We start from the raw sequence: 15325 nt of genomic DNA, 5'->3' as shown, positions 1-15325 counted from the left end.
AGCCATGTTGGCATGTCTTGTCATCTTATTTTGCGCTTGGCCCCGGTAATGGCTGCTTGCAGCTATATTTATATTTATTGAAGGTGCGGAGGCACCTATTGTATCTGTTCCGGTTGTTCTTCTTATTTTTACGTTTCTTTTTCTTCTTCCGACTGGCGTCTATGGCAGCCCATAGAATTTCCTCAGATTTTCTGTCATAAAAATGTCCACCATTTTGAATAGTCCAAAAAACATACTTTTTGGAACTCCTCCTAGACGGTTTGTCCGATTTGCACAAAAATTGAACCAGATTATCTTCAGGAAGTGCTGACAAAAAGTTATGGAATTCAAGTTGATTCGTCAAACCGCTTTTGATAAACGCACAAACACATTTTAAATATGTCTGTTTTTGCAAGTGCTAAGGCTATATCTCCCCACCGCTTTATCGTATTCAAACCAAACTTGGTACATGTAATCACAAGCATGACCTGAGGCTACACGCTGCGTTTCGGCGCAACGCCACCTACCAGTCCAGAGATACAAAAAATTGCTATTTTTGCTTATAACTTCTGAACGAATTGTCCAAAAATTATAAAAGTGTTCTTAGATTCGGGACGCTATGCCGAGTCGACTGATATCCAATTTTCCCATATTGATCAATTTAGCTGTCATATTGAATTTTGTACCAAAATGCTGTATTTTCTGAATGCATTGTTACAAAACTCGGTATGGGTCATCAGTACGATGCCCTGAAGGAGCCTGAGATGTTTTGACCAGTGCCACCTAGTGGTTAAACGTTCAAATGCATATAACTCTGGGTGTGGTTGACTGATTTTCACAAGAGTCATCTTGTGAGTCACAGTTCCTGAATCCTTGCTGAGTTAGTCTGACACTCCCAGCCATGTTGGCATGTCTTGTCTTCTTTATGCTTGGCCCCGGTAATGGCTGCTTGCAGCTATATTTAGTTGCTTTTTATTTGTTGAACATCAATTAAATGTTTACCCTTAAATGGGTTTGGGAGTTTTTTGTATTTCCTAATTCTGAGAATAGATACAGTCTCTATATCTAGGTCAGTGGTTCTCAACCTCTCCTGCAGTGACCCCCTGGCAGGACATGTTTTTGTTATAACGCTGAAACGGCACGCCTGATTCAATTAATTAAAGGCTCAAAGGCTTAATGTGTAGCTGACTAATTGAATCAGGTGTGCCATTTCAGGGCGAAAACAAAAACATGTCCTGTCAGGGGGTCCCTGCAGGAGAGTTTGAGTACCACTGATCTAGGTGAAAGAGGCTCTATGTGATGGGATTTATCTTACCTCAGTGACGTGAGACAGCTGGCAGATGGTCGGTTTAGCCATCTGTCTGCTTTCTGACCTGAGCCCCAGATTGTCATGTTTGAGCTCTAAGACTATGTGCCATTTTACTAGAGAGAAGAGCAGCACCATCCTAGGAGGGATGAATACCATCTCTTTTCAACAGGTCAGGTCTGCCCCAAAAACTTTTCCAATTGTCCATGAATTCTAATTTAGTTTGCGGACACCACTTAGACAGCCAGCCACTGAGTGAGCACAGTCTACTAAGGCCCAATCCCAATACCCCTTTCCCCTTCATCTACCCCTAACCCTTCGCCTTCCGCTTGACCCTTAAAACAGAGTGGCAAGGTGTCGGGGTGAAAATATTCCCTTAAGAAATGGGACACCACTGCTACACTGTTACACATCATTATACGTCATCGCTAGCGCCTACGTCACAGGAGATGCGCAGATGTTTATCACAAACTTCCAAGATGCCGTCGACAGCTGCAGTCATCTAAGTTGCGTGGGTTACAGCTATTTTTTTGCATTTGTCTTGTGAAGTTCGCAGAAAACAACGGAGACGACGATATCTTCGACACCTAAGTTTGCTAGTGGATCATATTATGGAACATATGATGGCTGCAAAATGGACTTATTTGGAATGTTGCTCGTTGTCAGTTCGAAAACGAATGATCCTCCGGGTTTCCTCAGGTGTCCCTGTTTGATAAAGACCATACAAGACTGGTTGATCTGATCATGTTGCAAAAAGCACGTAACTGTAAGCCCTGTTTGTTTATATCGTGTTCACATATAACCACAAGAAAACAATGCGTTCATAGCAGATGTACGTTAAAATATAAGCCAATTCCCTTCCGCCATTACATCCACCAGTTATCAGACATGAAAATATGTTGCGGCAATATGTCGTTAAGCAAACTATAGCGATTTTAGCGAATTTTTTTTTACAAATGTTTCTTTGAAGAAACTGACCTTAAATATGAACACAAGATTGAATGTAACAAAAGCAATTCATTATTTGTCGTTAAAATACTCATTAAATCCAAAAATTCTTACATTTATGGGTCTCGTATTTTGCTTGGGCAGCCATTTTGCGTCTGTAGCCGGTGTATGCAGTGACACTTCTCATACCCCTTCGTTTTAAGTGTGGTCCCCGAAAAATCTTCGTTTGAAGGGCTATCTGGCCCTTCCCCCTAGCCCTCCCCCTCCAACCAAAAGAAAATCGAGACAGCCCTACCCCTTCACGTGCACGTGCAAAACAGAGGGGAAGGGGAAAGCGAAGGGGTAAGGGGTAGAATTGGCCCTAAGTATCTCATCACTCCAGCGAACAGGAAGGGGGCCAGAGCAAATTACAATGGCTGACATCGTACTTGCAAGTTCACACACCTCTTTTATGTTAATTTTGGTGATCTCCGACTGGCGAAGTCGAACATCATTAGTGTCGACGTGACTAAGAATCTTAGAGAATTTACAATTAGCATTAGCCAGCACTTTTAAATTTGCTTTGATGTCAGGCACTCTGGCTCCCGGCAAACACGTGACTATGGTGGCTGGTCTCTCTATTTTTCGTGTAATAGAATCGCCAATAACTTCAAAAAATAGTTAAGCGATAATGATTTAGATAAAAGCTAGCGATGTCAGATTAATGTGATAGGCAATATTAGAAAATATCTAATATATGTTGATGAATAAGTTAAAATAGAGATAAATAGAGATTCAAACAGAAAACTATACGGACCTTACAGATGCAGAAGCAATCTCATACAATGTTATCTGAGAAAAATTCTCAAGGAGATACAAAGTATTTTGAAAGGAAAGAAAAATGTTATTTCATATATTGTTTAACTTAGCCACAAAAAACAAGTAAACTATTGCCGAAGGGGTCAAACTGAATTTTGGGATTATGTCTACTAGGGATGCACCGAATATTCGGCCACCGAAAATTTTCGGCCGGCCGAAAGACTTTTATCACCGAAACAAAACGGCCGAAATGTTGTGATGACGCAAATAAAAACCACGACCTGCACGTGCTTGTCTGAAGCAACATATCTGCGGTGTGGACGTATTTCAGTATATCTGAGAAAGACCCACGGACAGCGATTTGCAAAACATGTAATGCCGAAATTTCAAGAGGGGCTGTAGCGTTTCCTACAGAAAACAAGGGGGAGCGCGTGAGGGAGAGAGAGCATGAGAAGTATGGGTGAGTGAGAGAGAGTGCGTGGGTGAGTGAGAGAGAATGCAAGAGCTAGGGGTGAGTGAGAGAGAGAGAGAGAGAAAGAGAGAGAGAGAGAGAGAGAGAGAGAGAGAGAGAGAGTGAGAGAGAGAGAGAGAGAGAGAGAGAGGGACGAGCGAGAGGTAGTGCTGCGTGTAATGATATCAGTTTATGTTGTTTGTAATGATATCAGTTTATGTTGTTTCCTGAGAAAACCACTAGAGGTCACTGTGTGTTAAGTGATGGGTTGTAACATGACGGGAGAAAAGAAAACAATCCAGCACATGGAAAAAACAAGGAGATCCTTGTAGTTACTGCACTGCAGATGGTTTAATAAAGAAAGAATTAAACAAAACATGGTACCAGGAGTGAAATCATCCGAAGACTACCTGTTGTGAAAGCGTCAAGATGGATACTTTGAGACCACCGGAGAATTTGAAGCTCACAGGCAATGTTGATTGCAACTGGCGCAGTTTCAGGCAGCAATTTGAGCTGTACATGGCAGCCATCGGAATGGACACGAAGCCAGAAGCACGTAATGTTGCTCCATTGTTGACGTTTGCTGGTCCACAGGCTATTGAAGTGTATAACACCTTCGTCTTTACTAAGGATGAGGATAGAAACAAGCTTGACGTTGTGCTAGATAAATTTACTGCTCACTGCTCACCGAAGAAGAATGAAACGTATGAAAGATATATATTTTGTTCACGTGTGCAACAACCGCTTGAAACTTTTGATAACTTCCTAACTGACCTGAGGCTCAAAGCGAAGACATGCAATTTTGATCAGCTGACTGACTCGATGATACGAGATCAGATTGTGTTTGGCATAAGTGATGCGAAAGTAAGACAACGCTTACTGAGAGAAACAGAGCTCACGTTGCATGAATCAATCAAAATTTGTCAAGCCAGTGAACTTGCTCAGCTGCATGTGAAAACATTTGGTGAATTGATGCCGAAAAGCGTGTCTACGAGCTCAGATGCTGTAATCGGTGCAGTGTCATTCAAAGGAAAGCGATACATGTCTAAAGCTGTAAAACAGACGGATGATGTGTACAATTGCAAACGTTGTGGTACAGAACATCAACCTAAGCAATGTCCAGCTTTCGGAAAGCACTGTGTGAAGTGTAATGGTAAAAATCATTTTGCAAAACAATGCTTCTCCAAAGGGAAAATGAGACAAAAAGAGAGATCTGTCAAGATGATAGAGGAAACTAACCTCAGTGATACCTTCTTCGTCGGCATGGTTAATTGCCAAGAAACACAGGATTCTGAAAAAAATGAAAAGTTAACAGAGCATGTACAAAATCAAGAGGGTGCTGACAGAAGTGACAAATGGCGAACACCGCTAGAGATCAATGGAACGCTGGTTGTTTTCAAGCTTGACACTGGTGCAAAAGCAAATCTAATCAGCATGACAGACATCAAAAGGATGAAAGAAAAACCTAAAGTAAGGAAAAAGTCGATACTTCTCAAAGACTATAATGGACAAATCATTGACTCTCTTGGCGTATGTAAACTGAAAGTAACGGTGAAAGAGAAAGTGCATCACCTGCTGTTCTCTGTTGTGGCTGAAGGGCTAGAATCTCTGCTAGGTGACAAAGCATGTGAAAACCTGAATCTTGTCAAAAGGGTGTATCACATCAACCAAGACTACTCAGTGGTGAGTACAAGTGATTCTGTGGATGACATAATGGAAAATTTTACAGACGTCTTCAAAGGGTTTGGTGTTTTACCTTATGTTTACAAGATCCAGTTGAAAGAAAATGCGCATCCTGTAGTGCATTCTGCTCGTCGAGTTCCTGCACCTCTCAAAGATCGTCTAAAAAAAGAGCTAGACAGGATGATCACACTTGGGGTAATCAAAAGAGTCGAAGAGCCAACAGACTGGGTAAATTCCATAGTGTGTGTGAAAAAAAAGAATGGAGAGTTAAGAGTATGCATGGATCCAAAAGATCTAAATGATAATATAAGGCGTGAACACTTTCAGATACCAAAACAGGAAGAAATAATGAGTGAAATGTCAGGTGCCAAATACTTTACAAAGCTTGATGCTTCACAAGGATTTTGGCAAATACGTCTGGACGAGGACAGTTCAAAGTACTGCACCTTCAATACTCCATTTGGTAGATATTCGTTCCTCAGACTACCTTTTGGAATTGTCTCTGCATCAGAAATATTTCATCGAGCGATGGAGAATATCATCGAAGGGCTTGAAGGAGTCAGAGTATATATTGATGACATCATCATTTGGGGATCTTCACTGCAAGAGCACAATAGAAGACTGACTGACGTGTTGCAGAAAATAAAAGTGAGTGGATTGAAGCTCAACAAAAACAAATGTCAGTTTGGAGTGCAAGAATTGGTGTTTCTTGGAGATAAGCTGTCAAATCAAGGAATACAGCCAGACAGCGAGAAGATCAAGGCCATAATTGAAATGGAAAGTCCCACTGACAAAAAAGGTGTACAACGAGTAATGGGCATGGTGAATTACATCGGAAAGTTCATTCCGAATCTTTCTGCAAGAACATCACACATACGGCAACTCTTACAAAAGACATCAGACTTTAAGTGGACAGACGAACATGAGATTGAGTGGCAGCAGTTGAAAGTAGCATTGACATCCGCACCTGTACTGCAATTCTTTGATCCCACAAAGAAAACTAAAGTGTCCACTGATGCATCAAAAAATGGTCTTGGTGCTGTTCTATTGCAAGCTGATGATGAGGTTTGGAAGCCAGTAGCATATGCGAGTAGATCCATGACTGATTCTGAGTGCAGATATGCACAAATTGAAAAAGAGTGTTTGGGATTAGTTTTTGGGATGGAAAGGTTTCATAGCTATGTGTATGGTCTTCCTACTTTCGTGGCAGAAACAGATCATCGTCCATTGATTGCAATAGTGAAGAAGAATCTGACGGAGATGACACCAAGGATTCAAAGGCTGATGATGAAGTTGCAAAGGTATGATTTTGACTTGGTGTACATGCCTGGCAAATACCTGGTGATGGCAGATACACTTTCGAGAGCACCGACAGGAAATTGTGTGAGTACAACAGAAGATGATGTAGAGATACATGTCAACATGGTTCGTACTGCGTTTCCTGTATCAGATGAAAAGTCAAAGCTGATAGCACAAGAAACCAGAAAATATGCTGAACTGCAAGCTGTTGTTGACAACATGCATAATGGATGGCCAATGGGTGAATCTTCAAAATATCGTGAAGTCAGGGGTGATCTGAGCATAGTGGATGGAATGCTTTTGAAACAAAACAGAATTATAACTCCACAAAGTTTAAGGCAAGACATGTTAAGCAGGATTCATGAAGGTCATTTAGGGATGGAAAAGTGTAAAAGGAGAGCAAGAGACACAGTTTTCTGGCCTGGGATGAACAAAGACATTGAGAATCTGGTGAAAAAGTGTGAAACATGTCAGAAATTCAGAAGCAAGCAGATCAAAGAACCAATGATGATACCAGACTTACCAACATCAGCCTGGGAGAAAGTTGGAATGGATCTCTTCCATCTGAAAGGTAATAATTATTTAGTGATAATTGATTATTACTCAAATTACCCTGAACTAGCCTTACTTTCTAACATGTCCACAAGGTGTGTGATAACACATGAAAAATCAATTTTTGTGAGACATGGAATACCACAAACTGTCATGAGTAACAATGGTCCATGCTTTAGTAGCAAAGAGTGGCAAGATTTCTCAGTGCAATATGACTTCAAACATGTTACCTCGAGTCCAGAATATGCCCAATCAAATGGCAAGGCTGAGAAAGGTGTTCATATTCTCAAGCAACTGCTGAAGAAAGCTGCAGATAGTGAGTCTGATCCGTACCTCGCTTTGCTCAACTACAGAACATCTCCATTGGAATGTGGTATGGCTCCAGCTGAAATTCTGATGAACCGAAAACTTCGTACTACATTGCCATGTTGTTCACAGCAAAGAAAACATGTGAAGTTAAAACAGAAGTTCAACCAACTGAAAGAAAAGCAGAAGTTCTATTATGACAGAGCTGCAAAACATTTGCAACCATTGATGATGGATGATGTTGTAAGAATCAGAAATAATGAGAACTGGAGCAAGAAAGCTGTGGTCATGCAAGAAGTAGCTCCGAGATCTTTTCAGGTGAAAACAAATGATGGACAAATTCTCAGAAGAAACAGACGTGATTTGTTGAAGACTGAGAAAGAGTCACAAGTCTTGAATCAAAGCAATCCTGAATCTGAGTCGACTGCATTGTCTGCAAGTGATGAATGTGACACTAATTCAAACACAGACAGTCAAACATCAAACAGTCATACAGTTACACTTAGAAGATCTGCAAGACAAATTAGAAAACCTGAGAGACTGGATTTGTGAGAAATTGCTCAAAGTTATAGCAATGAAAAAGTAATTTTGTTGTGTGTAATAGTATACCATTAGTTTGAGAGGTGTATACAAATTTTGAGTTAAGATGTTGTACTGAATGCAAGTTTGGACATAGGAAAACATTATGTTACTGTTTAATGTTTTCTTTAAAGAAAGGGGGGTGTAATGATATCAGTTTATGTTGTTTGTAATGATATCAGTTTATGTTGTTTCCTGAGAAAACCACTAGAGGTCACTGTGTGTTAAGTGATGGGTTGTAACATGACGGGAGAAAAGAAAACAATCCGGCACATGGAAAAAACAAGGAGATCCTTGTAGTTACTGCACTACAGATTGTTTAATAAAGAAAGAATTAAACAAAACACTGCGTGAATGCGCTATGGCACTCTGCAATCAAATACGATTTTAAATAGGCTTAGTAAAAAAATAAATACAAAGAAAACAATCGAAAATCGAAAATCGATGTGTGGCGGTCAGCGCTGATATTGCGGCAGGCCACAACAAATAAATGAACGTAAACATTTTCATTTCGGTGCATCCCTAATGTCTACTACTAGATATGTGACTCCAATGTTGTAACATTGCATGCGTTTAAGGGATCTGGAGCAAGAAAAACTTTGTAGAAAGATGCAGTCTTATAAATCAAAATAAACTGTCAACAATGCAGGTACAGCAATATACTTCCTCAAAAGCATCAGCATAGGTTCATTTGAAACCCCAAACAGAAATAATGTAATTTTCATTGAGGGTGTTTTGAAGCAGGTCAGCAATCAAAAATTGTATGCTTATCCTGAATTATTGTTTGACAATCAAAAGCCAGTACTTCAATTTTAAATATCATTTAAATAAATTATACCCCCTGGTAAGTATGATCAAAAATGGCTGTAAAAAATAAATCTGCATTGTTTATCCTTTTGATCTTTCATTACATTTTTTTTTGCAAAAATCTAACTTTTAATTGAAGTAAAATAATTGAAAGGGGGGGGGGGGGGGGGATCACATTATGAAATAAATGTTTTTCTAGAAAACACGTTGGCCACAATTATTGGCACCCCTAGATTTTTTTACGAGTAAAATATCTCTGAAGTATATTCCTAATCATATTTACCTTTTTTTTTTTTTTTTTAGCACACCAGGGTAACTAGGAACATGAAATTGTCAAGCTATGGCTTCATATGTGTTTCCTCATATTTAAACTACTGTGAAACAAGGCGGCCACATTCCCCTAATCATCCATCACAATGAGTGAAACCAAAAAATGTAGTTCTGATGTGCATCAAAAGATTGTTGAGCATTACAAAATAGAAAATGGCTTTAAGAAAATAGCTAAAGAATTGAAAATTCACATTTTGACCATCGGTGCAATAATTAAGAAGTTCCAATCAACTAAAGATGTTACGAATCTGCCAGGAAGAAGACGTGTGTCTTAATGCACGGTAAGGAGGAAAGTTTAACTGGCCAAAGACTCTAAAAAGGATCACAGATGGAGAATTGCAGAGATTACTTGAGGGTTGGGGGTCAGAAAGCCTAAAAAAAATATATCAAACAACCCCTACATCACCACATGTTGTTTGGGAGGGTTTCAAGAAAAATCCTCCTAGCTCCTCCAAAAACAAACTCCAGCATATTCAGTTGTCGGACACGATTGGAACTTCAAAAGTGACTGGATTCTATGGTCAGATGAAAAAAAAAAAAAAAAAGGCAGCTTTTTGGCAGCAAACCCACCAGATGTGTTTGGTGCAAACAGGGATAAAAAGTACCCCATGCCTATGGTTAAATATAATGCTGGATCTTATATGTTGTGGGCCTATTTTTTTTTTGCTGGAGGTCCTGGAGATCTTGTTCAGATACATGGTATTATGGATTCTAGCAAATACTAACAGATACAAGATCGAAACCTGACTGCCTCTGCTAGAAATCTTATGAGTCGTGGTTGGATCTTCCATCAGGAACACGGTCCAAAACAAACATCAAAATCAATACAAAAATGGGCAACTGAGCACAAAATGAAGCTTCTGCCATGACCGTCCCAGTCCCCTAAACTGAACCCTATAGAAAATGAGTAGGGTGAACTGAAGAGAAGAAACACCAACATGAACTTATGAATCTGAAGGATCTGGAGAGATTCTGTATGGAGGAATGATCTCTGATCTCTTTTCAGTTGTTCTCCAAACTCATCAGGCATTATAGAAGAAAACTCAGAGCTGTTAACTTGGCAAAAGGAGGTTGCAAAAAGTATTTAATAACAGGTAGCCAATAATTATGGCCAGCGTGTTTTGGAGAAAAGCATTTATTTCATAATGTGATTTACCCCCCACTTTCAATTCTTTTAATTCAATGACAGGTTAGATTTTTATGCGAATTTTTTGAAAGAAAGATCAAAAGGATAAACAATGCAGATTTATTTTTTACAGCCATTTTTTATCTCAATTACCAGGGGTGCCATTAATTCTGAGCACCACTGTATATTTTCACAGAACTATTATAAAAAGGCTTTTGAAATTCCTTTTCTATTTGTGCAGTTAGATGTATCAGGGTTAACCCTCTACCGCATGGTGTTGCCATATGGCAACATACTCTTTGTGTTCATTTCATTGCCAATGTTTCTTTAAGAAAACATTCTAGTGTTTTTTTGTTGGAATGAGAAGACCTTAGTTTAGCCAATGATGTGCTTTGGTTAAGTCACATGACATGCAATTTTTTTCTGTGGCGCTATTTTTGACAGACTGCCGTCTCTTGTGGGGAGTTACTGAAAGCAATCTAGAACGTCAGTAACAAACAAGGACCATCCCATATCACATACACAAAAAAATCAAAACATCACCTCAGTTAAGTTATGATGACATTCACCAAAAAAAAGGTTTTTATGAAATCAGTTTTTGGTAAATCGATCAAATGTCTGTGTTGCCAAGCGGCAACACTGTGCAATAGTTGAATGACATTATTGCAATAGTTTAGCTAGCTAGACAGGTCAGCTGCAATCTCTTTAGCTGTAGCAATAACAACATTAATGCTAGTGATATAATGTTGATTAGTCATAGGTTAAGGACTGCCAATATGGAAAGCTGTTTGAACTTTTATTCATTTCCAGGATATGAATTCTTGATATCCATAATTGTATTTTCACTAAAATGTCACCATAGGCTGCCATTCAAAATCAATTGTTGATATCAATAATTGATTTCTTACTAGTAGAAATATAATTTTGATATCAATCATTTCTTTGTTAGTAAATATGTGAATTCCTGATATCAATAATTCAAATGTCACTAGTTGAAATGTCTATTCTTGATATCAACAATTGAATTGCTCCCAGTAAAAAAATCATTTTTGATATCTGAAAATCTGATATCAATATTATTTTAGATATCTAAAATGTCTAAAATTCTTACTAGTAACAATCACATTCATGATATCAGAAATTAACATTGTCACTAGTGAAAATTAAATTATTGATATCAAAAATTGCCATTGTTATAGTAGAAATCTAATTCCTTATATCAATAACTATCATTTTACCTAGTAAAAATGTAATTGTTGATATTAAGAATTAGTATCCTGGAAATGAATAAAAGTTAAAACGGCTTGTCATACTGCCAATGCATTTGTAGGCTATTACGGAAAAAAAATCTAATTTAAATGGCTTTTTTTTTTTCTAAAAAAAAATCCACTGTTGTACGTTGTTGCCGTATGACAACATATCATAAAGGACCTTAAAATTTTAAAAAAATCAAAAAACAATTTTACAGCACTTCAAGTTAAGCCATTCTAAGAAAATATAAAGAGTCAAATATTTTTTTCTATAGGTCTATCATAATGCGTGCGGTAGAGGGTTAAGTAACAGTTTTTGTTCGCTTCAGATCTATGCGATCACAAACTCAACATTAATCTCTTATTTTTTACAAATATATCCTTGCTGGTTTTACAAAAGATTACGAAAGTAAATAGAAGTAAAGTAGTAAAGCTTTTGCATGTGTGAATAAACATGCAAAAACTGGTGACACTGGAATAAGGTAAGGTACACAACAGATGAGGAGAAGTCAAATTAAAAAACATTTATTTCAATACTAATAAGAAAATTAAAAAAAAAAAAAAAAATATATATATATATATATATATATATATATATATTGAGCATGTAAAAAAAAATTATGAAATACAGAATGTTTGAAACTTTGCATCTAAAAAAAAATCAGGTTACCCAATGAACAACTAGAAGGAGAACACTGATTTTTTTGTGCATAGAAAATAACATTTTTAAAAGCCATGTATTTGGAATCTTTTAAGATTTTTTGCCACTCTTCAGGCTGCAGACAGGATTGATCATGTTGAGAGGCGTGTCTGTCTAGAAGAGAGATTAAAATAGTAAAAAATAAAAGCTACTTATTTGGCATGTAAAAATTAAGGAACACAAGCAGAGACCAACAAAATGGCTTTCAGGAGTCATACCGGTTTTGCCTGTACTTTTCTTGGTCAGCAACAGGCATCATGTGCATAAGCTCCAAACTAGCGTTTATAGTCTTCATCATTTCGAAACGTTCCTTGCCCCGTACCTAGAAAACAATGAGGAAAAAAAAAAAACCCTCTTAAGAAATTTTCAAGAATTGTCTTTTTATAAAATAAATTAATTTATAAATATTCCCATGTTACACACATGAAGAATGTAGATGTCTTCGTCAGAACTGGAGTCAGCCTTGATCTTCTTGCTCGAAAGACCAGCAGTAGGGAGCAGCTCTTTTAACTGATCAGAAACTTGACGCTCTGGTGTGATTGGGTTAAGGTGAATAAGATTTAACAGATAAAATAGTTACAAATAATGCATTTAATACTGGGATGGGTTAGATATTACCATTTTTCTCAATTGCTGAAACACTAAATCCCATTCTCTGGATCAAATGCTCAGTGGCCTAAACATGTTTGTCAAATCACTCTTTAGGCAAAACCTCCAACAAGTTCAGTTAGACACTATTTGCAATTCTCATGCACTCTTTTTGCAAAACTCTAAACACATTCTCACTCACTAAAACATTTTGCACTGCGCTGGAAATGAAAAGTCAAACAACTACAACACAGTTGTCATTGTTTACACACAAACACTAATGATGTGATTAAAACAACTGTACAACATCAAGCCAGTTCAGAGTACACAGGTGCACTGACGTTGAGACGAACAATGGATGAAACAATCTGAGAGGGAGAGGAGGAACGGTACATCTAAGAGGTGATGGACGAGGAGAAAGAGGATGAGGACGAGAAAGAGCAAGATCTTGAGTGTTGTCAAGCAAGCTCTGGCACACCAGAGGGTTATTCCCATTGCCTAGCAAGGGACATCATTGTCTGTGATGTGAGTCCTCAGGCTGGACCCAGCACAAAGATGTGATTCTGAGGAAGAATAGGCAAAATAGGGTTGGGCCAATAGACGATGCCATCGTCCATCGCGATGGCTGACAGACATCACGATGTTGAGCCGACATCGCGGTTAAAAACTGTGTAAAAATAGTTGTGATATATGACAAGCGCTGAGCAGTGTTAATTTCATTAACGAAAACTATGACGAAAAATTTCCGTTGACAATCCTTTTTTCCGTGACTAAGACAAGACGATGACAGACACCCACGTCATTAAATGATAAATGTGACTATATCAACACATGCAATATCGTTTAAGAAAAAAGACGAAACTGAAATGTGTTTAAAAAAAAAAAAAAACTTGACCAAAACCAATTGTTTTTGTCGAATAAAGGAGGAGACAACACATTACAGACGTGTTACAAACGTTCATGCTTACTCAGATGTCAATAATTTAAACCCCCAGTAAGAGTTTTTCTGTTAAAAGATCCTGCTGTTTTCTACCTGGTCTTTTCAATAATATCTAGCAACTATGCGCGTGCGCACGCACTCTCTCTACACTGCTGAAGAAGCGCGGATGATCTGAAAACACAGACAAGTAAACTGGAGTTCAGCGATCTTCATTTGAGATTTTCTCAGACTAAATCTGCGATCAAAAATTATTATTATTATTTTTTAATCGTTGATCTGCGATCAAAATGCAGGCTGATATCCAGTAGTGTTTTTAATATTGATCATATTATACGAGCAAGAATGCAATGTTTCCTCAATATCCACACAATTTCAAATGTGAATTGATTTTATACAACAGTTAAAAAAAACAAAAGGGTAACATTAAGTGATGTACTACATTTAAAAGAGTATTTAAGGAGGCTTATTGCTCTATTTCAAAACGAAAGCCACAGCAGAACTGTAGCAAACAGAGGTGATTCGTGAAAGAATCTGTGGCTTTGAATGAATCGTGAGATTTAATGATTAGAAAATTGCAAAAGACTTTGCCAACTAAAACTAGACTAAAATGTGACAAACCAATAAGCATTTTCGTCTAAAGATGAAGACTAAGACTAAATCAAAAATGGCTGCCAAAATTAACACTGGCGCTGAACGTGTCCAACTTTGGCTCAGCGCCAGCCATAGCGCGAAAGCACAGTTTGAATTTGGCAGTTATGTCACGTCACTGTACATTCGCTCCTTTGTGGTCAGCTGCTGCAGAGCATGCCAAAATCGAAATTGCTGATGAGATGTAGGGGAAAATATCTAGTGGAAAATGAGAATGTTACATTACCCCAACTACGTGCTCTTGATGCAGTGTTTCGAATTTTTTGATGTAGTGCAGTAGTTCTCAATCTTTGTGGGCCAGTGCCCCCTACTCATTATTTAGGTCCCTTACCGCTCCCCAGCAAATAAAATGTAGTCTAATTGTCTTCCCTGAATTAGGGCTGTTGATTTAACGCATTAATTTAATTAAAAGGCACAATATGTACGATTTTTTTGATTAAAATATCCAAATACCACTAAAACGGTTATATATTTTGTTGACTTGTGTACTTACATTATCCTAAATGTTTCCAACATTGTTTAAATCCAGAGAAATAAGCTATTTTACCTAATCAGCTACTTCCTTGGATGCTCTTGCGAACTGATCTGCGCTTTGCTCTATCGTTTTTATATTTTATCTCCTTTTATCTCCTAATTTTAACTTCAGCAAATTAGAAAAGTGCTCAAACGACAAAGCTTGGATTACTACAAAAAAGCGATTTATTTTCCCAACCAGCCTCCCACTGAAAGCCATTAGCTTACATTCCGGGGAAGGGAAAATACAACTGCCTACATTCAAAAGCATAAGAGAGAAAATGCCTCTTCTGTTTCAAAAATCTACTTGCTGCACAAACTGCAGTTCTTCAAACAAAGTTACTTGCAGAACTATCAAACCAGATGGAACACACAGCAGAGCTTAGTCATGAACACCCTCAGCATACAGCCGTTGAGTCCCATGAATCTAGTACTCCTGGACAGGCCATACTGAGTGTAGAGAAACAAGCCGTAACTGATCGTCATACTAATCGATGGCACAAACAGGGAGCGAGACCCAAA

The 15325-nt window shown here is 38.1% G+C and overlaps 1 protein-coding gene across 8 annotated transcripts in view; it reads right to left on the bottom strand.

Annotated features, from left to right (window-relative positions):
- Positions 1-12001: 12001 nt before the first annotated feature.
- LOC143737758 (cellular tumor antigen p53-like) overlaps positions 12002-15325 on the bottom strand; it is a 138676-nt gene continuing 135352 nt past the window's right edge. For 4 of the 8 annotated variants that reach the window (XM_077229612.1, XM_077229615.1, XM_077229617.1 and 1 more), the window contains 3 exons: positions 12538-12655; positions 12333-12436; positions 12027-12224 (listed from right to left, as the gene is read on the bottom strand). In XM_077229612.1, coding sequence (XP_077085727.1) covers positions 12065-12224; positions 12333-12436; positions 12538-12655 — 382 coding nt within the window. In that variant the 3' untranslated portion in view covers positions 12027-12064. Of the gene's footprint in view, positions 12229-12332; positions 12437-12537; positions 12656-15325 lie in introns of all 8 variants that reach the window. The other 4 variants (XM_077229613.1, XM_077229616.1, XM_077229620.1 and 1 more) reach the window with 3 other exon arrangements.

The sequence above is a fragment of the Siphateles boraxobius genome, unplaced genomic scaffold (assembly GCF_051911475.1).
Source record: "Siphateles boraxobius isolate OS27281-9 unplaced genomic scaffold, OSU_SipBor_1 130, whole genome shotgun sequence".
In the NCBI taxonomy this organism is placed as follows: Eukaryota; Metazoa; Chordata; class Actinopteri; order Cypriniformes; family Leuciscidae; genus Siphateles; species Siphateles boraxobius.
The sequence above is the reverse complement of the archived record's forward strand: the minus strand, read 5'-3'. Positions and strand labels throughout refer to the sequence as shown.